Source organism: Equus quagga, chromosome 1, assembly GCF_021613505.1.
Source record: "Equus quagga isolate Etosha38 chromosome 1, UCLA_HA_Equagga_1.0, whole genome shotgun sequence".
In the NCBI taxonomy this organism is placed as follows: domain Eukaryota; kingdom Metazoa; phylum Chordata; class Mammalia; order Perissodactyla; family Equidae; genus Equus; species Equus quagga.
The window spans coordinates 56294553-56319597 of record NC_060267.1 but is presented as its reverse complement, the minus strand read 5'-3'; the positions used below and the strand labels follow the sequence as shown (position 1 = coordinate 56319597).

The following is a 25045-nucleotide window of genomic DNA, read 5'->3' as shown; positions in this document are numbered from 1 at the left end:
AAAACTACCATTTGGATATCACTGCCGCTTTCATCTGCAATATTTCTTCTTCCTCTCCTAAGACAACACCATGGCTATCATTTAGTGGAGATGTTTAGTGAGGGCGTTCCCCAGACTCTTTAGTCATATGGATGTAATTACTTATTATCACTTTTTTCCCTCAGCCACATATTTTAAGATTGAGTGTGATGGAGATGTTGAAATCTGATTTTTGGCAATGGGATATGAGGTAATCCGGTCACCGCTCTCCCCATCCATCATTTTCAAGATCTTGGGAGAGTTCCCTTCTTCCAAAAAACTGGAGTTGAAAACGGTTCCCTTCAGACTCATCAATGCCTCTTTGACACTGATGAGAAGTTGAAGGCAACAGTCTTCCTTGAGAATGACATATTCTGGAGGGATCCACCAAGGAAGTGGGAGTGAAGAAACTAAGTTTCAATCTTCACCTTTAATAGGTGATGAGCAGAGATTTTAAAATTTGCAATTAAACAATAATTACCTCTATATTGAGTTGTGTCTCACTAAGCTTACAAGGGAAGAGTCTTGTTTTTCTAATAAGGCACTGTTTCTTTAATAAGGAAAACAGGACAGTTACAAATTAGTATGTATCTCTGAGAAGATTAAATTTTTTTCTCAACCCAATTCAAAGATTCTTTATTGTCCTCAGATCTTTTGACTATCTCCTCTTAAAATATTCATAATCATCCCTCACCTTCCTATACAGAAAGTGAATCTGTATTTCAAAAAAAAGTGAAGGAATTTTCAGAAACTCATTTTTATTCTTCTAACTTATGCCCCAGAATTTGTAACATGCTAGTACAAAATACATCAAATAAAAGCATGCTGTTCTTATAAAACCCTCAGGAGCAGTCTCACCTGGTCTGGGGAGGGCTTACGGTGGGTCTGATTGGAGTGGGAGGATTTGAAGTGGTCATCCTCGTAGTTGTCGGCCATTAACTTCATTCGATTTTGTGTCTAAGAGGAAATGATTCATAAGGTTAAGTTTAGATAACATTTCTTGACAAATACCTTAAGAACATCATAAGAAAAGCTAAAACTAATCCTGTCTAAAATAAAATAAATTAGCCATAGGATTTCTGAAGATATTTGGGGAAAAAGTGTAGGTACTCCTATGGACTGAACTGTGTCGTGACCCAACCCCCCCAATTCATGGTGAAGCCCTAATCCCCAGAGTGACGGTGTCTGGAGATCAGAGTTTTTAGGAGGTAATTAAGGTTAAATGAAGTCATAAAGGTGGGCCCTAATCCGATAGGACCGTGGCCTTGTAAGAAGAGGAAGAGAGGGATCATTCTCTCTCTGCATGTGAGGATGCAGTGAGAAGGCAGCTTCTGCAAGCCAGAAAGAGGGCCCTCACCAGGAACCGACCCAGCTGGCTCTGAGATCTTGGACGTCCAAGCCTCCAGAACTGTGAGAAGATAAGTTTCTGTTGTTTAAGCCATCCTGTCTGTAGCATTTTGTTATGGCGGCCCAAGCAAGCTAAGACAGACACCGAAATTGGGACAGGAATTCTGGGTGGAGAAGTCATCTCCCCAAATTAAACCGTTTATGCAGTGCTTTTATTTTTAAAGTAAAGACTGGATTATACTATACATAGGCTAGGACTCTGTAACTCCATTTTTTCACATTAATATATTGGACTCATCTTTGAGTGTTGTTAAATAACAACTACTTAGTCTTTTTAACAACGATTCCATTTTGGGGGATGTTATATAACATATAGATCATAAATGTTGGGGAAAAAGGTTATGATTATCTATAAATGAAATAATTACATACTCAGAAAATCCAAGAGAATCAACTGAAAAATTATTACAACTTATAATAAAGTGATCATAAAGAAGTCACATATACAAAATTCAATAGTTTACAATTTAGGTTTTGAAAACAAGTCAAAGATTCTGAAATCCTTCTCCCCAACCCTAGGATAGAAGAGGATTATTACCCCATTGCCTTTTCTCTATGTTTACCAAAAAGGAGGAGTGGATTAGTGATTCTGCGTGACCGGTTAATTTAAGCCCTGAATAAAGGAATTTACATATATATACATATGTATAAAACATTTCAGAGAATTCACTTTGCAGAGCAAACAATTCAGAAAATGCAGGTTACACTATGCATAAAATAAAATAGGAATATATATTGCACTAATAAAATATTGTTAAAATTTGAAGTTTTAAGAACACTAAAAATAAACTTGCTAACATTGTATAATTTAAAATGTTCACTGTAGATAATCTGAAAAATAAAAAGAAAAAAAAGAAAAATCACCTGTAAATCCTTCTAATCAGTGATAATCATTGTTAATATTGAATTGTATCTATTCAGCCTCTTCCCCATGGAAGTAAAAAGTGGCATGCTCTTCTGATTTATCCCCTAATCTGCTACATTGTGGTATTTTTAAAATTACTGTATCTTACAGTATATTTTGACATGCGGTAGGAGGACATGCTGTCCTTCCCCTCCACCAATTCTGCGTTGTCAAAATTTGACTGGGTATCTTTAAAACATTTTCTTTCTTAGATGAAATAAAAATATTTTGTCTAGTTCCATAAAAAAGCTTACAGAGATTTTTCTTTGGTATTTTTTTCATGTAATGACGCCTAAGTAAGGGCTTTGGAGCCAAAATCGCTTGGGTCTGAATTTTAGTTCTGCCTCTTACCAGCTATCTAAGCTCGGGCAAACTACTGAAACGCTCTGCGCCTCAGTTTCCTCACCTCTGAAATGAGGATAACAATCCTTCCTCCCCATGGTTGTGGGGATTAACCAACTGAGTTAATACAAGCACTTACAAAGGTGCCTGACACAAAATCTATACCCAATAAATTTTAGCTGTCACCATCATTAGGAATGTTTTTTTCCAGGTCATTAAATATTATTCTAAAATCTAATTTTAACTGGCTGCATCGTATTCAGTTGAATGGATTTTTAATTAGTCTCATATTGTTGGGCATTTAGGTTCTTAACATTTTCATCTAATAATATCTGTACATCTCTAAGCCAGTTCCTCCTTCCAGTATATAACGATAACAAAGAAAATACTTATCAAAAAATTGTCTGTGATATCAAATTTCTCTTTTCTGAGATGACTTACAGCGACTTCAAAAATATGTAGGGTAATTTTTCTTATGTCACATGATATTGCATGACAAATGGAAAGTCTTCCACAAAGCAGCTCTTGGGAAAGAGGGAAGCAGAGCAGACAGGGAAAAGAGGTGTACCCAGAAAGTGAAGAGGGCATCTGCAAGTCACTCCGTGGTTAAGAAACTTTCCCATCTTGACTGTAATAGGAACATGCAGTGAAAGTATATTATTTTCTTAGAACATGACACAATCTTTAATACCTGATACCTCCTGTAAGTTTAAAAACCTAAAAAGAAGTACTAATAAAGCACACACAAATCCAGTTTCAAGGCAGAATGTGTTTCAAGTACTTTTTAGGAATGAGCATGAAATCCTCTCAAAGGAATGGATCACAGTAAACAGATAAGACCAAAGATGACCTATTTGATCCATGTAAACGAATGAAGGAATAGTCATAAGACCTTACTTCTCCATTTCTAAAAGACATGAAGATCTTCAAAGTTTAGTGTTACCAGGTCTAGTATTCAGAAATTTGGTGTGAAGTGTGTTTCCTTGCATAGTCATGAAATTGAGCACTGAATATCTGAGAGCTCACAGAGCATTAGAGAGCACACAGATTGTATAAATGACTCTCTGATCCTAAGGAGCTCTTGCACTACGCTCTTGTTAAGATAAGACCAAGAAGCAAAAGGAGTAGGTCCTTCATGTTTTACTGACATGAAAGGTACTTCATATCCAAATATTGTCCTTCTGGAACCATGCCACGTGTTACGTGCAGATAGTTGAACTCCCCTGGTCCCAATGACATAAGGAATAACAGGGCCTGAACGAAGGAAGGAAAAAAAAAAAAGAAGGAAGAAACTTGCTGAAATAAACTTCTTTAGCTGTAAATACATCTCTATGTGTATAGGTATACATACCCTCCCCGAGGAAAAGAAGTTCATTGTTTATTCTGATAATTTTTGCTTCTAAGATTAAGATGTCAATGCCCAAACAAGGTATATAGAAACCATATTTCACAGAAAAATACGCAGTTAAGCTAAGAAACAGTATGTGTTAGTGATCTGAACCCAGGTATTAGAAGAAATAGTTTGAATTCCAGGCAGAGTTATCTGGTTGTTTACTAATCTTTGCTTTTAAGTTTGTGATAATGCTATTAAACTACCTAAATAAGTTTTAGAAATAATAATAGTTAGAAATATCCTGAATTTTTTCTGAATTATTCTGAATATTTTGAAATATTTTAGAAAACATACAAATAAATCATAACCTTAACTAATTTGGGTTATTTCCAACTATAATTATCTTTAAGAAAGTATTAAAATTATTTCCACATATATTTGTCAAATCTTGGAAATAATTTATTATAGTGAATTTTAATTTGTTATATTGGTATTTGATATACAAAATGAAAAAAAGAATAATCTATATCAATTTCAGTTAAGTGGTCAGATTCAGCATTGGTTATAAATTGAACAAAATCTCAACATATTATCTTTGAGCTTTATTTTAAACTTCAATTCATGAAAAAAATTAGTCATTAATCATTCTTGAGTTGTTCTATGTGTTTGTCTTTTTATACACACTTAACTGAAGCTTATCTTTCTAGCTAGGAAGTTCCTTTTCCATTGGTTGAAGCTTTGGGAAGAACTCACGTGAAGCAGTGGGGTAGAGGGGACAGAAACAAGATTAGAAGAAATAACTGTGCTGAATTTAGCCTAACAGCTGCCACAGACAGATCACCTGTATATGCTGTTTTATTTTCTCAAATGGACGGTAAGCTCTATAATAGAAAAGTACGTCTTCTACTGATTTTGTTTTGATTTATAAATAAATCAGTTTGGTAGTTTAATTTTGGTCCTGATTAGTATTTTTAGTTTACTGATGAAATCTTGAAACGTATTATCCTGCAAATACTTTCTATTATGCACCAAGAAAAAAGAAACCATAAAGGATCTCAGCTGTAGCAACTCAAAAGCTGACCATCCCCCACCACCGTTGCCATATTATTTTAAAAAACTTAATTATTATTATAACTTTGAAGATTTTCGTACATTTATATGGTACAAGAGTTTGCAACAGTGAAAGTCGGTCTACCTTCTACTCTTCATAGTTCCTCTCAAAAGAGCTACCAGTTGCCAGTTTCTTGTGTGTATTTCCAAAGATTTCCTGACATTCCGTGGTTACATAAGTGTGCACACACACATGCACAAAAAGACTTTTCTGTCCAACAAATGGTAGCAGACTCTATTCACCGTTCTGGGCTATTTTTTTCTAGCAAACTAGATCTTGAGGAGCCTTCCACATCAGTAAATAAAGAGCTGCCTCATTCTCTCTGCTGATTTGCTGATGCACATTTAGATTATTTCTAGTGTTTTGCTCTTACAAACAATGCTGTAAAGAATGATCTTGTACATATGAAAAACTGACAAATTTTAATTGTCAAAACTAAGCATCATTATGTTATATATCATTCTTTCCCCAAGTAACAGCTTTTCTCCTAAGGTAAAAAGCCTAAATTTGTCTGGTTATATGGCTGGAATGGTTAGAAAGTCCAGGTCCCAAAGACACATACCTGGTTTCACAGAATGGTAAAGAGGGGTGAGAATGCATAAGAACATCCGTATGTCTAGTGGACTTTTACTTAATTTAAATAAAGAACAATGAAAAATGTAAACACTAAAAAATATATAAAGCTGTTAGAAAAATTTATTCCTATTTGATATGGAAAAGTCAAATATATAAAAATATGGTATTTGTATCCACTTTAGTATTTCTAAGTCTTATGGAAATAATGACATGTGCATATATATTCTCATTATTTGGAAAACATCTAAGAGTTATAGTTGCAGGCTCTGTTTATCAGCCTAAAAAGGTTTCTTAATCCTTCAATAGCGACCTAAAGAGATATCAGACTAAATCACTGTTAAAATTATTATACTTGTGACAAACACGAATATTATAAAGGTAGTTTGTGAGGCTCCTTGTGAATAAGAAGTTGTGCTTCCAAACCGTTCAATTATTTCCTTTACTTTGTTTCCTGTGATCAGTGTCACATCTTCATAATGAAGAATCACAAAGACGACAGCATTATGTCAAACACATCACCCTGCAGGGAGCACTGTGAGCTCTCCTTCCCTTCCTCAGGTCTTCTCACCATTCCAGGTATAACTCTCTGCTTGGTATTTCTTATCTTTATGAATGCAGCCTTTTTTCACTGAGCTGTTCAATCTAAAAATCTCAGAATCATTCTTGACAGTTCCTATTCCACTAATGTCTACATCCAATCAAGCCATAAAGTCCTACTGATTCTGTTTCTAAATATTTCCTCTGTAATTAATTGCACCGTTTCATCTGCATTACAACTGGTGTACTATTTTATTGCTTCTTTAAATTGCTGCCACAGTTAGCTTCCAATAGCAAATTTGATCCTGACACTGTCCTGATTTAAAAAATATATATATATCCACTGGCAGCAGGCAGCCACCAGACTCCAGTCTTCACAGTGAACAACACAGCAAGGCCCTTCACTATCTGACCACATCCTACCACTCCAGCCTCATTTTCTCAAGGCTTTTGTAATATATGGAGATTATCCTATTTTTCTCCTTCACTTTGAATCTAAATATTAAACCATCCCTAAATTCCTGAGATAAACTGTACTTAGTAATAGTGTAGTATTTTTACACATTTCTGAATTTGCTAATATTTTATTTAGAATTTTCGTATCTACATTCATATGTAATATTGGCCTATGATTTTTTGTATTGTCTCTAATCTTAGCATCAAAGTTATGCTAACTCATGAAATGAGTCAGGGAACTTTCCTTTTATTGTAGTTTTTGGAACAGTTGTTATAAGGTAGGAATTATTTGCTGTTTGGTGGAACAAACATCTAAAAACAACTAAGTTTTGTATCTACTGGTAGGAAGATTTTAAACTGATTTAGATTTTAGAGTTGATGGTTTCAAGGACTACTCAGGTTGGGTAAGCTACATACTGGCATAAAGTTCATCCTGTTTTCCTAGGATTTTGAAAGTCTCTTTTGTAGCTGTAGATGTGTCTTCTTTTCCTTTCCCAAATACTGTTTATCTGTATCTTGTCCCTTATTTTAATTTTTTGTGAGGAGGATTGGCCCTGGGCTACCATCTGTTGCCAATCTTCCTCTTTTTGCTTGAGAAAGATTGCTGCTGAGCTAACATGTGTGCCAATCTTCCTTTTATGTGGGATGCTGCCACAGTGTGCTTGATGAGCAGTGCTAGGTCCACGCCTGGGATGTGAACCTGTGAACCGTGGGTAGCCAAAGCGGAGCGCACAAACTTAACTATTACACCAGCAGACTGGCCCCGGTCTCCTATGTCCAGAACAATCTGTCCCCCTATCTTTGACATCCAATTAAGTCACTAAATTCTATTTTTTAAGTATTTTCCAAGAACCAGCTTTTGGTTTTGTTAATCTGCTCTATGGTTTCTTTGTTTTTCTTTTCATTAATTTCTCCTTTAATTTCCTTTCTTCTTTTTTTGGGGGGGAGGGACTTATCTTGATGTGATTTTTCTAATTTCTTGAGGGATGCTTAGCTCATTAACTTTTAGTCTTCTAACATATACATGTAAGGGTATAAATATTTCCCTAAGAACTGGTTTAGCAGCACCCCACAAATTTTGATATATATATTTTTTGCCATTCTTCCAAATATTTTGCATTTTTCCCTTAGGATTTATAATTTTCCTAATTATTTAAAAATGAGCTTTAAAATTTCAAAATGTATAGAATTCAATTGGTATATTGTTTTTATTATTGATTTCTAATTTTACTGTATTTGTTCAGAGAATTTGGTCAAAATAGCATAAATTCACAGGCATTTGTTGGCCTTGTTCTAAGATTTAGTATAGGATCACTTTTTATAAATGTTTCACATGTGCTTCTAAAGAATATATATTTTCTCCTTGTAAGGTACAGGGTTCTTTACGTACACAGATAAAGACTGTTAACTGTCTTTTATATCCTTTTTAGTTTTTTCACCTGTTTGATGTGTTAAATATTTTATTTTAACATTTTATTCTTCCTTTTTCTCCCCAAAGCCCCCTGGTACATAGTTGTGTATTTTCAGTTGTGAGTCCTTCTAGTTCTGGCTTGTGGGACACCACCTCAGCATGGCTTGATGAGCGGTGCCATGTCTGTGCCCAGGATCCGAACTGGTGAAACCCTGGGCCGTCGAAGCAGAGCACAGGAACTGAGCCATGGGGCCAGCCCCCTGATTTGCTAAATTTTTCAATATGATTGTGAACTTATGAATTTATTTTTTTAAAGCTATGTTCTTAGGTCCATAGAGCTTCAATTATGTTATATCTTTTAGGTAGATTATTCCTTTTGTAAATATACAATGAATATTTTTATATCTAATATTGCTTTTTTGCTTTGAAGCCTATTTTGTCCAATAATCATAGAGTTCTACTGGCTTTCTTTTGGGTAGTGTCTGCCCAGCATATCTTTTAAAAACAATTTTACTTTCTGTCATTCTGTAACATTTTGCTTTAGGGGTTTCTTAAAAATAGCATTTTCATTCATTCAACAAATATTAGGTGTCCGACATTCTTCTAGGTGCCGCAATAAATGAACAAAGTCCCTGCCCTCACAGAGCTTACATTTTAAAGAATATTGGCTGAACTTAGCCTATAGCTGGATTTTGCATTTTTCCAACTGTCTTCAATAAAATTTAACCTTATTACATTTAACGTTATTGATATATTTAGATATATTTCTAACTATTTTTGGTAACTTACATTTATTTATCCCACCACCTCCCATTCCTGACTTCTAGCGAATGGATCAACAAATTTTGTATTCATCCTTTCCCTTCATTATTTTGAAGTTTTGCATTCTATTTCTATCACTTTACTGCTTACCTGTAATATTTATTGTGTATGGTTGATAAGTCCAAAGTTATCAGATCTCTATTCTCCTTCCTCTACAATATGAAGATTTTAAATAATATTCTAACTGGTCCCACTTACCGTCTATTGTTTCTGTCACTCTGTTTCTAATCTCTCACCAAATTTGTCAGTGTTGTTAAATAATGTATTATGTTCACGCTTATTTAGATTTGCCCACATATTCATTCCCCCAACCTCCAGCATTGTTTCTGGCATCTCATCTAATTTCTTTCTTACTGAACTAGTTAATTTTTAATGAGTGAGCCTAAGTGATAAACTCTTTCAGTGTTTGTTTGAAAATATTTTATCCATACTTTTTGGTGCAGAATTTTAAATTTGCAGTTATTATTCCTCATCACTTTGAAGATAATTGTTATCCCACTCTCTTATGCCATTTTTATTGATTCTTGAATCTATTTACAACTTCTTGTACATTTGTAGGCAATCTATCTGTTCACTCTGGTTGCTTGTAACACATCTTTCTCTTTGATGTTCTGCAGTTTCACTAAAATATTTATATGTGTAACTACTGATCGTTTTCAAGATTTGTAGTGCTTCATCAGTCTGAAGACTCATGATTTTCATCAATTCTGGAAATATGTTTTTATCCATTCTAATATTGCCTCTTCTGAATTTTCTCTGTGATTTTCCTCAAAACTTCTATCAGATGAATGTTGTACCTTTTCAGTCTATCTTCCATGTCTCTTAATCCCTCTTTCCTATTTTCTATCCTGTTTTATCTCTCTGTGCTGTATTCTGGGTAATATCTATGGCATTTCCTTCCAAATCATTAATTCTCTTTTCAGATGTCTACTAGTTTGTCCATTAAGTTTGTAATTGAATGATTAGATTTTTTTGTTTCAATGTATATTGATTATTTGGCAAATCTACATATACTTTTTTAATAGCCTATTTTTTTCCCTACGTGCTAAGCACTGTTCTAAGAGTCTTAGGTAACTTAATTAAATTAATCCTCATAGCAACAATATGAAGTAGGTACAGTTATCATCCCAATTTTATAGACAAAGAAACTGGAGTACAGAGAGACTAAATAACATGGTAAGTTAACATGATAAATAAGTCACAGACGTGGAACTCTAATACAAACAGTTTAGCTTCAGAGCCTGTACTCTTTTTTACAGCTAAAAAAATTATATTTTTTTATTGAGAATTTCCAAACATACACAAAAGAAGAAAACAGAAACGACCCCTATATATCCATGTTCATCTTCAACAACCATCATTATATTCCTCTACTTGTTTCCTTTATCCTCTCTTCTCTTTATTTGCTAGAGTATTTCTTCTTTTAAAAAAAATTTTATATTTGAGAAAATTGTAGAATCGCATGCAGTTGTAAGAAATAATACAAAAATAGCCCAAACAATCTTGTAACAGGAAAACAATGTTGGGGGACTCATACTTCTTGATTTCAAAAGTTACTACAAAGCTTACAGTAATAAGACAGCATGATATAGGCATAAGGATAGAAAACTAGATTAATGGAACAGAACTGAGAGTCTAGAAATGAACTTTAACTTTATATGGTCAATCAGTTTTGGACAAGGGTACCAAGACAATTCAACAGAGAAAAAATACTGTTTTTAACAAATGGACACACACAAGAGAAAAAATAACATATAAAATAATGAACTCAAAATGGATCATAAACCTAAATGCAATAGCAAAAACTATAAACTCCTTTAAAAAAAGGAGAGGAAATATTCCTGACCCTGAGTTAGGCAATGATTTCTGAACTATGACATCAAACAGTACAAGAGGCAAAAGAAAAAGCCAAATAAATTAGACTACATCAAAATTAAATAAATTTATGCTGCAAACTATACCATCAAGAAGTTGAAAAGATAATCCACAGAATGGGAGAAAACATTTACAAATCATATATCTGATAAAGCACTTGTATCCAGAATGCTTACAACTCAACAAGAAAAAAAAACCCAATTAAAAAATGAGTAAAGGATTTGAACCAACATTTCTCCAAAGAAGATATACAAACAACCAAGAAGCATATGAAAAGATGTTCGACATTATTAGCCATTAGGAAAATGCAAATAAAAAAACCCGTTATCAGAAACCACATCACATCAACAAAGATGGCTATAATAAAAAAGAAATGACGATAACAAGTATTGGTGAGAATGTGGAAGAATGCTTATACAATGCTAGTGGGATTGTAAAATGGTACAGCTCTTCCGGAAAACAGTGTGGCAGTTCCTCAAAAAGTTAAACACAGAGTTACTGTACAACCTAGCAATTCCACTCCCAGGTATATATCCAAGATAACTGAAAACAGACTTCAACATGAAAAATTGTACACAAATTTTCATAGCAGATTACTTATTATAGCAAAAAAGGAGAAATAACCCATTTATCCAGCAACTTATAAATGGATAAATAAAATGTGATTTATCCATAATGGAATATCATTCAGCCATAAAAAGGAATGAAGTACTGATACATACCACAAACAGAGATTTAACTTGAAAATATTAAGCTAAGTAAAATAAGCCATGTAAAGGGCACATGTCGTATGATTCCACTCATATGAAATGCCCAGAATAGGTAATCTAGAGACAGAAAGTAGATTAGTGATTGCTAGGCCTGGGGGAAAGGAAGAATAGCTAAATATGAACAAGTTGAGTACTAAAATAAATAACGCTTTCAATTTATTAAAACATATTGAATACACTAATGCTACAATGGCAATCATACTGCAATATAAATGTATCATATTAAAATGTTGTACACCTTAAACTTACATAATACTGTGTGTCAAATATATCTCAACTAAAAGAAAAGTACTGTATATATAAAAAGCTATGAGACTGAATGATAATAAAGAAAAACAGATACGAAACAAATTTTAGGAGTTTGTGGTGATGTTTATAATTCCTTGTATTTAGTGAAAAACATGGAACTGTATACTTTAAATGGGTGAGTTATATGGCAAATGAATTATATTTTTAAAAGGTATTTAAAATAAGTAAATAATAAAACTAATGTGCAATCGTGAATAATGCTTTTGTTCTGAAAAATGATAGGAGAAAAGAAAACAAAAGGAATTTGTCATCACTGAAGTTTGTTAGGGCATCAACTCATTAAACACACACACACACACTCATATTTTCTTGGCCTTCTTACGAATGGAATTTCAGGGTAACAAAATAGCTCTAATAGATGAGGAAAAGTTAAATACAAAATAACTCACATTAATAAATGTGGAGGGAATAATCATCCTGCAGGCTTTTTATATGGTATTAGGGTTTCTGTGTCCTTTTGTCACGACCTCTATTACTCTTGCCTTCTAGCAAAGGTTTGCTAAGTTCATCTCGGACATTTCTTGCCCCAGATCTGGAATCAGCCATTTTTCCAGAGCTGATTCAATTCAGTGGGTGAAGCACAACGTGGATGCTTGGTGTTCACTGCTGCTCATTGCTTCTAGGTCATTTCAGTAAGAGCCAGGAAACACTTTTTTTTTTTAAAGAGGGAGAAATTTATAAATTAACAGTAATATTTTCAATATAGATTTAAGATTCTAGATGTTAATCTTGAAAAATTAGTTTTTACCAAACTTCTTGATTGTATATTTTACATTTTTTCCTCTTATGCTGAAAAATCTTGGTTCCTAACAATAACATAACTACCTGCTATTTGTTTTACCTATAAATATAATTCTTTGAAAGCACCAAGACCAATACAGTTACTATCAATATGCCATCAGGATGAACTTTAAAATTTCTTTGCTTTTTTTTTTCTTGTCATTGGAGTACATACTAGTAAGGATGTACAGAGAAAAATCTCTGTTATATAAGGTTAGTTGAAATAACTCTTCACTCAATGTGGCCATGTCAACAACCTAATACATAATTAGATTCATTTATTTGTTTGTTTTCAAATTTCAAGAACTGCTCTTCCGGGTCACCTGACGCGACTATGTGCTGAAGAAATTCAAGGGAAGTCACTGTCGACTGCCACCACCAGGAGCAGCTGGGACCGCCCCCCAGCCCAGCCTCCCATGCCCTGCGGTTGGACAAGACCTTCAAGCAGTGCCGCACCTTCGGACAAAGAGTAGACGTCCGACTTATCCAAGAGCAGCATCCTACCAAAATCCCGGTGATAACAGAACGCTACAAGGGTGAGAAGCAGCTTCCCGTCCTGGATAAAACCAAATTCCTTGTATCTGATCACGTCAACAGAGTGAGCTCATCAAGATAAGCAGAAGATGCTTACAGTTCAACACTAATCAAGCCTTCTTCCTGTTAGTGAATGGACACAGCACAGTGAGCGTGTCCACACCTATTTCTGAAGTGTATGAAAGTGAGCAGGATGAAGATGGATCCCTGTATATGGTATGTGCCTCTCAGGAGACATCTGGGATGAAATTGTCAGTGTAAGACTAGAAAAATGTGTCTGTTCTAGAATTTTTTAAACCCTTACCAAGGAAAAACAAAGGGATGTTACCAACTTAGATTAATCCGTTCCTCTAATCACAGATCATCAAAACAGTAGTGTTCCTGCCTAGGAGTTTTAGGAAGTTGTTTTTGCACTTAAAGCAGAAAAACTGAGCTGCAGATGAACACATTCAGCTTTGGAAAACTATTATTATTTAACCTAGGCTGTCTTGTTTTCAAATTTAGAAGTTCAAAAGTAAAATACTTTGCATTCTGAGTTGCCAATAGAGAGGTGAAATAATCCATGTTCTGATAGCCTTTTATTCCCTTAGACTAAGCCGACTCCATCCCCTCCCTCTTCCCCTCCTAAGTTACTTTTGTTACATCTTATTCCATCCTGTGTTGTGAGTTTGTGGTTAAAATGACAAGATTATATTTATTTTTGGTGTTTTCCTTCCCTTTATCTTTAATGCTATATCTGAGTGTTTGCTAACCTGTTCTGATGGATAGTTAGAATTTTCTGCTTTTGCGTACCTATTTATCTCCTTGCTCAGGGATATGTAACCCCCCTTTTTTTTTTTTCAGGTATGAGGGCCTTCTTGATCATTTCTGGTGGGAGGAGTCTTGTGGTGATGAACTCCCTTAGCTTTTGTTTATCTGAGAAAGTTTTTATTTCTCCATCATACCTGAAGGATATTTTCACTGGATAGAGTGTTCTTGGCTGAAAATTTTTGTCTTTCAGAGATTTAAATATATCATTCCACTCTCTCCCAGCCTGTAAGGTTTCTGCTGAGAAATCTGCTGAAAGGCTGATAAGGGTTCCTTTGTAAGTTATCTTCTTCTGCCTTGCTGCCCTTAGTATTTTTTCTTTGTCATGGACTTTTGCCAGCTTCACTACTATATGCCTTGCAGAAAGTCTTTTTACACTGATATGGTTAGGAGAGCTATTGGTGTCTTTCACTTGCAATTCCAGCTTCTTCTTGAGATTTGGGAAGTTCTCTGCTATTATTTCTTTGAACAAGCTTTCTGCTCCATTCTCCTTCTCTTCTCTCTCTGGAATATCTATAATCCTTATGTTGCATTTCATAATTGAGTCAGATATTTCTTAGAGGATTTCTTCATTTCTCTTTAGTCTTAGTTCTCTCTCCTCCTCCATCTGAAGCGTATCTGTATTTCTGTCCTCAATATTGCTGATTCGTTCCTCCATAATATCAGCTCTTTTGCTCAGGGAATCCATATTCTTCTTTATCTCATCCATTGTGTTTTTCATGTCCAATATTTCTGATTGGTTCTTCTTTATAGTCAATCTCTTTTGTTAAGTAGCTCTTGAATTCATTGAACTGTCTATCTGCATTTTCTTGTAACTTGCTGACTTTTTTTATGATAGCCATTTTGAATTCTCCATCATTTAGATTATAGATTTCTCTGCCTTCAGGATTGATTCCTGGGTACTTGTCACTTTGCTTCTGGTCTGGAGATTTAATATATTTTTTCATACTGCTGGATGGCATGGATTTGTGCTTCCACGTTGTGGTAGTATTTGATTGCTGCTTCCACCTGCTACCACCAGGTGGAGGTCAAGAGCTGTGTATTCTGAGCCCACTGAGATCCATGGCTTGCTGCTTCCCAGCCACCTCTTTTCTGGTCCTGCTGAATTGGGGTGCCGGGTTCGGGGGAGGGTCACTTTTGCGTGATCTTGGGGGCTTCCTGCTATCTGTTCTCCTAGGGTGTTAGTTGATGAAGACATCCCTGTGATAGGTAGTGACCTCTTTGTGGGGCTTTCCCAGAGGATGTGAGGGACCTTGGAGAGTGATGGCATTTCCATGGAAAGCTAGCTCCTTCCCCCTTTCCTCTTGGAGCCATATGTGGTCCTGGGTTGCTGCTCTTTGGGAGGAAAAGAAGATTTCTCCTACCTTGTTCCACTTCCTCAGGGGGTCCAGCACCTCCATCTTCAGACGTTTGGTATGGCTGCGTGGGTCTCTCAGATGTCTTTTGTGTTGTATGGGTGTCCTCTGTTGGAATATGAATGTCCTTTTCATTGTATCTTAAAGGGGAGCATTTATGGGGAGCACTCACACTGCCATGATGCTGACACCACTCTCCTGATTTTATTTTTGATTATGTAAAACATTCATATGCTTCTAGAGCCAAAATTATAACTAGGTACATCCAGAGAAGGCTGGCTTCCATCCCTGTCTCTTCTACCATGTTCCCTCCTTTTGTACGAAATTTTGGGGGGTAAAATTTTGATTTATCCTTATATTTATTCAATTATAAGCAAACATACACTCTTACAAAAATTTATGCATTACTTACATAAAAATTAGAATATTAAATATACTATTCTGCATCTTGGTTTTTCATTTAACAATATATTCTAGAAATCACTCCATATCAATAGAGATCTTTCTCATTCCTTTCTACAGCTGCAAAGTACTCCAGTCTTTTGGATATACTATAATTGATTCAACCAATATCCCAATGTTGGACATCTGGGTTACTTCTAATCTATTGCTATTACGACACTGTTGCAAAACTACAATAGTAAATATGGAATTACCTTGTAGATATGTTATTCTGTATTTCTGAAGATGTATCTTTGGGATGGATTCCTAGAAGTGAAGCTTCTGGGTCAAAAAGTCAAAGCATAGATAAATAATTTTATTTGATATTGCCAAATTCCCTCTATAGGAGGTGTACATTTTGCATTTCCACCAGGACAGTATTAAGAGTGCTGCATCTACACAGCCTTGTCAACTGAGCATGTTGTTAAACTCTTGATTTTGGCCAAATGGCACCTCAATTTGCCTTCACCTTATTATTAGTAAGGCTGAGCATCTTTTCATATGTTTAAAGACCATCGATATTTCTTCCATATGATCTTCTATTCATACCTTCTGACATCTTCCCCCGTGTTAAATTGCTATTTTCTTCTCAATGTTCAGGAATGCTTTTTATTAGGGATATTAGCTCTTTGTGATGTAAGTTGCAATTTCTTATCTGTAGTCTGACATTTGTCTTGATTTTCAGAGCCCGTACTCTTAACTACTACACTATACTGCATCCACTGTTCTTTCCTTATGATTCTTATACTTTATCTCTTTAGTTATCTTAAAATCTTTAAAAAATATTGCTCCTCTATGATCTCAAGTCTTCAGAGAGGTACTCTTCCTGTTTGTTACCTCTTCTTCATGGTGGACTCATTGTGAGCTCATCTTAATGGGTACCTATTTTTTTCCGTGAGATTATTGAGAAGTTTGTGTTGTTGAAAAATCCCACCAATGATACTGTGATTGTTTCTGCTAGGTTCTGAAGGGGCATATAAGTCTGGGATAAATTTTATACTAATATTTCAGGTAGGAACTTCACACACCACAAGGTAGCATAAATTTGTACTATGAATCTGCAGGAGGTATAGGTTTCAGTTTTGACATCTTATGGAGATTGTGGGTTCCTTCCCACAGTCATGGCAGAGAAGAGTTTCTTTGTCATTTACCAGAGGTAAAAGTTTGACTGAATTAGTCTTGCTTTCCCACGTATTATTTCCCTTCTAAGACTCTTCTCATTGTCTTATCCTATACCAGAGGTTCAGTTCCAACTCCTCACCTCATGTAATCCTAATGTCTCACCTCCTTTCCCTGTACAAGCATTAAAACCAAAGTTCCTGGTCATAACTGGGTCATAACTAGTCATAACTTCCCAGGGCTCCTGCAGCATTAGTTCACACACCTCATCTCTGCCTTTTATCTCCCTCTTTGATTCTGACACATGGAAATTTTCCCTTCTTTCAATGAGTTCAATCATACATCACAAATTTTGAGAAATGGTTAAAGCTTATCCAGCATTTTTAGGCTTAAAACAAAGGTGTTTCAGTGCTATCTGAAACCTCTGTCAGATTCTAATAATCTGTTTATATATCTTTTCCTCCAAAAGATTGTGAGTTTATGAGGGCTGGGACAAAGACTCATTCATCTTTGTAGTAATACAGTTCCTAACAAAATTTCCAGTATACATAAGATCCTTAATATATGTCTATTGAATTCAAGAATCTATTTTCCATGGTTGGTACAAAGTGAAAATAGGTTAGTAGTTCTCACTTTTCCTACCATTTAGGACTATATTTTATTATTTTTCCAGCAGTAAGCTTCATATTTTGAGAACTTCTTCTATCAAGTTTAACTTACCTTTATTAAATAATGTACCTTTCCATTTGTATTAATTAAAAATAGATACACTTAGTAAGCAATTTCTCATGACTGTGAAAAATCCAGCATTACCACAATGAGTTATGTCAGCCAAAAGGAAAGAAAAAAGACATTTTCACTAACTAGCAGAGTTTTATTCCAAATAAAAATATAGTTGCTGTTACTTATACTAGTTTCAAAAAGAACCCCAAAATCCAGGGACTCTGATTTATAAGCATTTATAAAGCTTTTTTCTTTGATTTCCTCATATACAAATGGACTTATGTATGAAAAGGAGAACTTTTGATTATAGATATTCATATAGTTATTTTAGAGCTCAGTAGGTTTTTCTTTTTTAAAAGGCTTCATGTAATTTTCCTCTCTCAAGAGTATTCTTAGATACATCACCACTGATGGCATTAAGCTCATAGGATATCTGTTCTTTCAATATAGACTTTATTTCCTACCCAAACTCTACTTTTTTCTTCTCTTGGTAGAAAGCAAAGAAAAAAACAAATGCACACCAAATTGTCTGTCTGCTAGTTTGCAGGGTCTCTTCCATCTCATTATGATCATTCCTAAATTCTTAGAATGGCTATGTGGGATTCCTTGCTTCTATAAGACAGAGACACAGAACATAGCCAGGGGGATTTTCAAGCGTAGTTAAAAGGTTTCCCTGAGTTGAAGAGATTCCTTCTCAGGCGCCAGCAAGAATATATTAATCTCAATGGTTAATCCTGATTATCATGTATATCTAACACTTTCTTCTATGCCATGCAGACTTTAATTTTGAACTCTGGAGGATAGCAGCCTACACTTTCTCTCTTCAAACAAACATTAACATGAGGATAAACATACATTCAGCATTTTTAAGTTAAAAAACACTTTTTATAAGAATTTCTATTATATTCCTTATTTTTCCGAGCTGTCCTGTTTTCTGGCAAGGCGATGGTGTGTGACTGCAGTACAATGGGGTGAAAAGGTCAGAGTCAGATCCACAAAGCCCTTCCTAAAATTACATCACAGGGATGAGATATGACCCAAACCAATGTCTGAAATCAAATTTTCAAAAACAAAGTGTGATTGAGACTTTATTGAGCATCACCTCACTTTCTAATACACATTTCCTTATCCTTGCAAAAAACCTAAAGTAACCCTATTCCAGTTGAATGTCCTCAAAGAAACAGAAGCCCTACATTCTGGAAAGCAACCAGAATGTTTAAGGGGAATATTAGCTGGATGCAGTGAGACTCACCATTGGATCTAAGGAAAGAAGAAAATGTAGGCTGGTGCTTTCTGTTATTCTAGAAATCAGCGAACGAAGCCAGAATCCGAGAGCATTTACCACAGAGTTTTGTGTATGGTTTAGGCTATCTGGGTGGGTGAGTATATAGTCAAAATTTTACAGATATGAAGGCCATGAAAAAGAGAAGTGATACTAAATTTCTTCACGCGTAACAGAAAAGACAGACTTTAAAAAAAAAACTTAGATGGTATTAAATACAAGTTAAAAAAATCACTTTCTCAAGGATGGTGGTACAAACTAGAGGCATCACTTACAACGCATCCCAACCCAACAACTTGCTGCTCAAAGCAGAAAAGTTCACTATTCTCCTTTCAAACAGAAGAGCTCTTCCTTAGTAAACACGTGGAAATTAATTTTAAATTATTTAATGCTTTTTATTAAAAAAAAAAAAGCATTTTCTCCCATTTGAGGAATAGCTAAGCACGCAGAGGGGCGATCTTCAAGAATTCTAACCACTTTAAACACACACACACAAAGAAAAAAGTGCAGTTTAGATCAGAATAAAAATTATTCCAGTAAGTTTTTAGGGAATTTTATCTTTTCTTTTTGCAAAATCATGGTCCATGTGTGGAAAAGGAAAGAATGGAATTGACTCAAAATATATTAACTCTAAATTGTATACTCATGTGCACATATACTGATGTATCTTTAAGTAAACTCAGGGGATATGAAAGCATTCAGATTCTTACTGGAAACCATTCATACTGAAAGTAATTGACATAAAGCCAAACTCTGCAACACCACCTCCTCTCCCTGTTCCACGATAATTCATTATACAAGGATTTCTCTGTACATATGTGCTTGCACAAACTTTGATATGTGGTTAAACTGTTAAAATTGGCATACAATGACCAGTGCATTCTTGGTGTCTTCTCTATTCTCCAAAGTTACTTTTCTTGTGTGTGTGAAATTGAGCTAAGTGGCTTTTAGTCTGTTGCGTAAAGGGAAAAAAGAAAACTGACATTTATTAAAATCAGGACTTTATAGGGAAAAAGCTTAAATTATAGAGAAGTATCTTAACTGATTTCATCTGTTAATGGTAGTTATTTTAATACTTCACTTATCACTTAATAAACTCATGTATTTGAAAACCCTTAGTTCCTGAAAATAAACAAGAAGTATCAGGCACAGATAGATTATTACAAGTAATGGATACCCATTAAGGATCATTTCAAAGGAATTAGAAGCTGAATAAAATACTGATATTAGACAGTAAAACTTGTCTGCTACTAGAGGTATCATTTTCTAAAACACATAAATATGTGACTGGGGCTTGGGGGTAGGGTTGCAATGAAAATTATGATTTCAAAAAAATTGGGTTATCTGAATATAAGCATTAAAATTCAACCCATTCATCATTTAGATATCTGAACCCAGAACATATCTTTTGTTTTCCTATAGAGAAAAGGCAGTTTTGCCTAAGTCTTCCTTCAAAAGTAAATGTTAGCTTTAACTTGTGCTTCCATAAGATGGAACGGACATAATTTTCCCTATACTTTCCAATAAGTACAAAAGCACAACTAAAAACTTATCTATAAGCTATATATATATACATCTAAAACTACACCCACACACAAACATAAAGAAAGATGAGAGGGGCTGGCCCAGTGGTGTAGCAGTTAAGTTCATGTGCTCCGCTTCGGCAGCCTGGGGTTCACTGGTTCAGATGCCAGGCGCACACCTATGCACTGCTTATCAAGCCATGCTGTGACAGGCATCCCACACGTAAAATAGAGGAAGAGGGGCACAGAAGTTAGCTCAAGGACAATCCTCCTCAGCAAAAAAGAAGAGGATTGGTGGCAGACGTCAGCTCAGGGCTGGTCTTCCTCAAAAAAAAAAAACAAACAAAAAATGGTGGAGAGAAAACAGCAGATTGGTTAGGAACACTGGGAACCAAAGAATGACACAAATGGTAAGTTCCCTGGATTTTCTTTTTGCCTCATATGTCCAAAATTGGAACCGCACAAACTGGCAACCTGGAAATGCCAACAGTTACAGACAACAAAAGCTTGTGTTCTCTAGCCAAAAAAAGTCTAGAAATGAAACGGGCAGCCTAGCCAGATAGAAAAATTTTAGACAATAGTCACTCTACTCTAAAGTCCACAGAAAAAACGTGGCCCTACGGCCACCCACAGCAGCAAAGGCTGAGTGGTGAGCTGAGATTTCTATTCTCATAACCTCCCCTGCCCCTGTGGAAGGTCCAGAGAAAGCCACGGAGGGAGGAAGGGCTTGCCCCCACAGCGGGCAATAACAAAGCCTCCACAGTTTCAGTGGAGATGGGTGGATCCTCCCCGGGAACTGTCAGAGGAGGCCTGGAGGAGAGGCGGGACTTCCAGTGCTGCACAGCAGTATGGAGGCCACCCCTCACTCCCCACCCCACGGTATTTGTGGAGCTATTCCTACTCCTCCCAGGCAGGGATGTGTCAGTGGAGGCCTATGGGGTACAAACTCACACTTCTGTCGAAGAGTAACAGGGAGCCCCTACTCCTTGGGTGTCAACAGAGGAACCTGGACTGCTGCCTCCACTGGGCAATAATGAGGCTGCGCATCCCTCTTCCCGTGCTGGGGTGTGCCTAGGAAAATCAGCTAAAATAGAAAGTTGAAATAAGAACTAGAGTTAATATCTAAAATGTCCAGGCTTCAAAAGTCACTCATACCAAGAAGCAGGAAGATCTCAAACTTAATGAAAAAAAGACAACCATGGTTAAAGGCACAGCAGGGACTGGAAACATTCTTCTCCATAGATGGTCTTTCTTCTGGATCCCTTGTCTCAACTAGTGAAACCACTTCCACTTACTCATCCAAGTTAGACATTTGGCTCTCTCAATGGTCGGTGGGTAGAAGTGACCTTAGGGCTCAAGCATAGAAGAAAAAGTACTCAACCCTCCAGCCATCTCTTCTTACGCCACAGAGACTAAGGAGGCCTCATACTGAAAGAGATAGGCTATCAAAATTCAAGCAGGTCCGGAGCACTGAATTGCTACATGGAGAGCAACCACCTCATTGAGTCAGCAAGACCTGCATAACTGAGAAGTTACCCTTCACTGTGTTAAACCACTGAGAGTAGGTGGTGTTTGACATTACATGATACCCTAGATTATACACTATCTCTCCATCTCAACTGCGCTGTTTTTTTCTTGTGGTAAAATATACATAAAATTTGCCATTTTAACCATTTTTAAGTGTACAGTTCAGTGGTATTAAATTTATTCACATTATTGTGCAACCATCACCACCATCCATCCCTCTTTTCATCTTGTAAAACTGAAATTCTATTAACTATTAAACAATAACTCTCCATTCTCCCCTCCCCACCAGCCCCTGGTGACCACCATTATACTTTCTCTATTATTTTGATTGCTCTAAGTATCTCATATAAATGGAATAATACAGTATTTGACTTTTTGTGACCATAATGTGTATTGTATTGTGATTTTCATTTACCATACCATCTTCAAGTTTCATCCACATTGTAGCATACTGCAGAGTTTCCTTCCTTTTTAAGGCTGAATAATATCCCATTGCATGAATATACTGCATTCTACTTTTCCGTTCATCCCTCAACGCATGCTATGGTTGCTTCTACACTTCAGCAATTGTGAATAATGCTGCTATGAACATGGCTGTACAAATACCTTGAGACTCTGCTTTTAATTCTTTTGGGTATATACCCAGAAGTAGAATTGCTGGATCATATGGTAATTCTATTTTTAATTTTTTTTGGAACAGCCATACTGTTTCCCACAGTGGCTCTACCATTTTACATTTCCACCAACACTGCACAAGGGTTTCAATTTCTCCACATTCCTGCCAACTCTTATTGTTTTCCCCTTTTTTGGTGAGGAAGATTGGCCCTGAGCTAACACCTGTTGCCAATTTTCTTCTTTTGGCTTGAGGAAGATTGTCAGTGAGATAACATCTGTGCCAATCTTCTTCTATTTTGTATACAGGATGCCCCAGAACATGGCTTGATGAGCAGTGTGTACGTCCATGCCTGGGATCTGAACTTGTGAACCCTGGGCCACCGAATTGGAGCACGTAAACTTAATGACTACACCACCAGGCCAGCCCATTTTCTATTTTTTTGATAGTTGCCATCTTAATGGGTATGCCATGGCATCTTATTGTAGTTTTGATTTGCATCTCCCTAATGATTAGGATCTTGAGCATCTTTTCATGTTCTTATTGACCATTCATATATCTTTGGAGAAATGTCTATTCAAGTCCTTTGTCCATTTTTGAATCGGGTTGGTTTTTGTTGTTGAGTTTTAGGAGTTCTGTATGTATTTTGGATATTAATCCCTTATGAAATACATGATTTACAAATATTTTTTCCCATTCTGTGGATTGCCTTTTTACTCTGAGGATAGTGTCTTTTTTTAAAAAAGATTTTATTTTCCCTTTTTCTCCTCAAAGCCCCTGGGGTACATAGTTGTATATTTTTAGTTGTGGGTCCTTCTAGTTCTGCCATGTGGGACACCGCCTCAGCAAGGCTTGATGAGTGGTGCTAGGTCCATGCCCAGGATCTGAACGAGCGAAACCCTGGGCCACCACAGCAGAGTGTGTGAACTTAACCACTCGGCCATGGGGCCAGGCCCAGGATAGTGTCTTTTGATGCACAAAATTTTAAAATTTTCATGAAGTCCAATTTGTCTATTTTTTCCTTTGTTACCTGTGCCTTTGGTGTCACATCAAAGAAATCACTGCCAAATCCAATGTCATGAAGCTTTTATACTACGTTTTCCTCTAAGAGTTTTATTGTTTTAGGTCTTACACTTAGGTCCTTGATCCATTTTGAGTTAATTTTTGTATATGGTATTAGGGAAGGGTCTGAACTCATTCTTTTGCACGTAGAGATCCAGTTTTCAAAGCACCATTTGTTGAAAAGACTGTCCTTTCCCCATTGAACGGTCTTGGCACCCTTGTCAAAAATCACTTGACCAGGGCCAGCTGCGTGGCTGAGTGGTTAAAGTTCTGTGTGCTCTGCTTTGGTGCCGGGGTTTGCAGGTTCGGATCTCAGGGGCAGACCTACTCCACTCATCAGCCATGCTGTGTAGGCATTCCAAGTATAAAAACTAGAGGAAGGCTGGCACAAATGTTAGCTCAGGGCTAATCTTTCTCAAGCAAAAAAAGTGGAGGATTGGCAATGGATGTTAGCTCAGGGCCAATCTTCCTCACAAAAAGAAGAAAAGAAAAGAAAAGATTATTTGAGCATATATGTGAGGGTTTATTTCTGGGCTCTTTATTCTATTCCATTGGCTTATACATCTGTCTTTATGACAATAGCACACTGTTTTGATAACTGCAGCTTTGTAGTAAGTGTTGAAATTGGGAAGTGTGAGTCCTCCAGTTTTGCTCTTCTTTTTCCAGATTGTTTTGGCTATTTGGCATCTCTTGAGATTACACATAAATTTTAGGATGGGTTTTTCTCTTCATGCAACAAGTGCCATTGGGATTTATATGGGATTGCATTAAATCTGTAGATCACTTGTAGTACTGACATTTTAATAACGTTAAGTCTTTGAATCCATGAACATGGGATGTAAGTCCATTTATTGATGCCTTCTTTAATTTCTTTCAATAATGGTTTGTAGTTTGCATTGTATTAGTCTTTCACCTCCTTGGTTAGTTGATTCCTAAGTATTCTACTCTTCTTGATGTTGTTGTAAAAGGAACTGTTTTTGTAACTTACTTTTCAGATTGCTGAATATTCATGTATAGAAATGCAAATGATTTTTTTATGTTGACTTTGCATCCTGCTACTTTGCTGAATTCATTTATTAGTTCTAACAGCTTTTTTTGGTGAAGTCTTTAGGGCTTTCTACATATAAGATCATATCATCCGCAAACAGAGATAGTTTTACTTTTTCCTTTCCAATTTGGAGGTCTTTTATTTCTTTTTCTTGCCTAACTGCCCTGGTTAGTATTTCCAGTACTATTGATACCGACCCTGGTATCAGTTTCCCCACATTAAACCCAGCATATATAGGGTTAAACCAAAACACTCATTCCCTGCTTACTCTCTGGCTTTCTGCCTCCAGAATCCGCTATCCTCCATGGAGACAGACACCGTCAAGGACAAGCTCCTGGACCATCTCCTCCCCACAAAGAG

General features: G+C 36.1%; 1 protein-coding gene across 11 annotated transcripts in view; it reads right to left on the bottom strand.

Annotated features, from left to right (window-relative positions):
* Positions 1-25045, bottom strand: part of ERC1 (ELKS/RAB6-interacting/CAST family member 1) — a 519222-nt gene that overhangs the window by 87996 nt on the left and 406181 nt on the right. For all 11 annotated transcript variants that reach the window (XM_046661687.1, XM_046661678.1, XM_046661716.1 and 8 more), the window contains one exon: positions 877-975. In XM_046661687.1, the coding sequence (XP_046517643.1) occupies positions 877-975 (99 nt within the window). The remainder of the gene's footprint in view (positions 1-876; positions 976-25045) is intronic.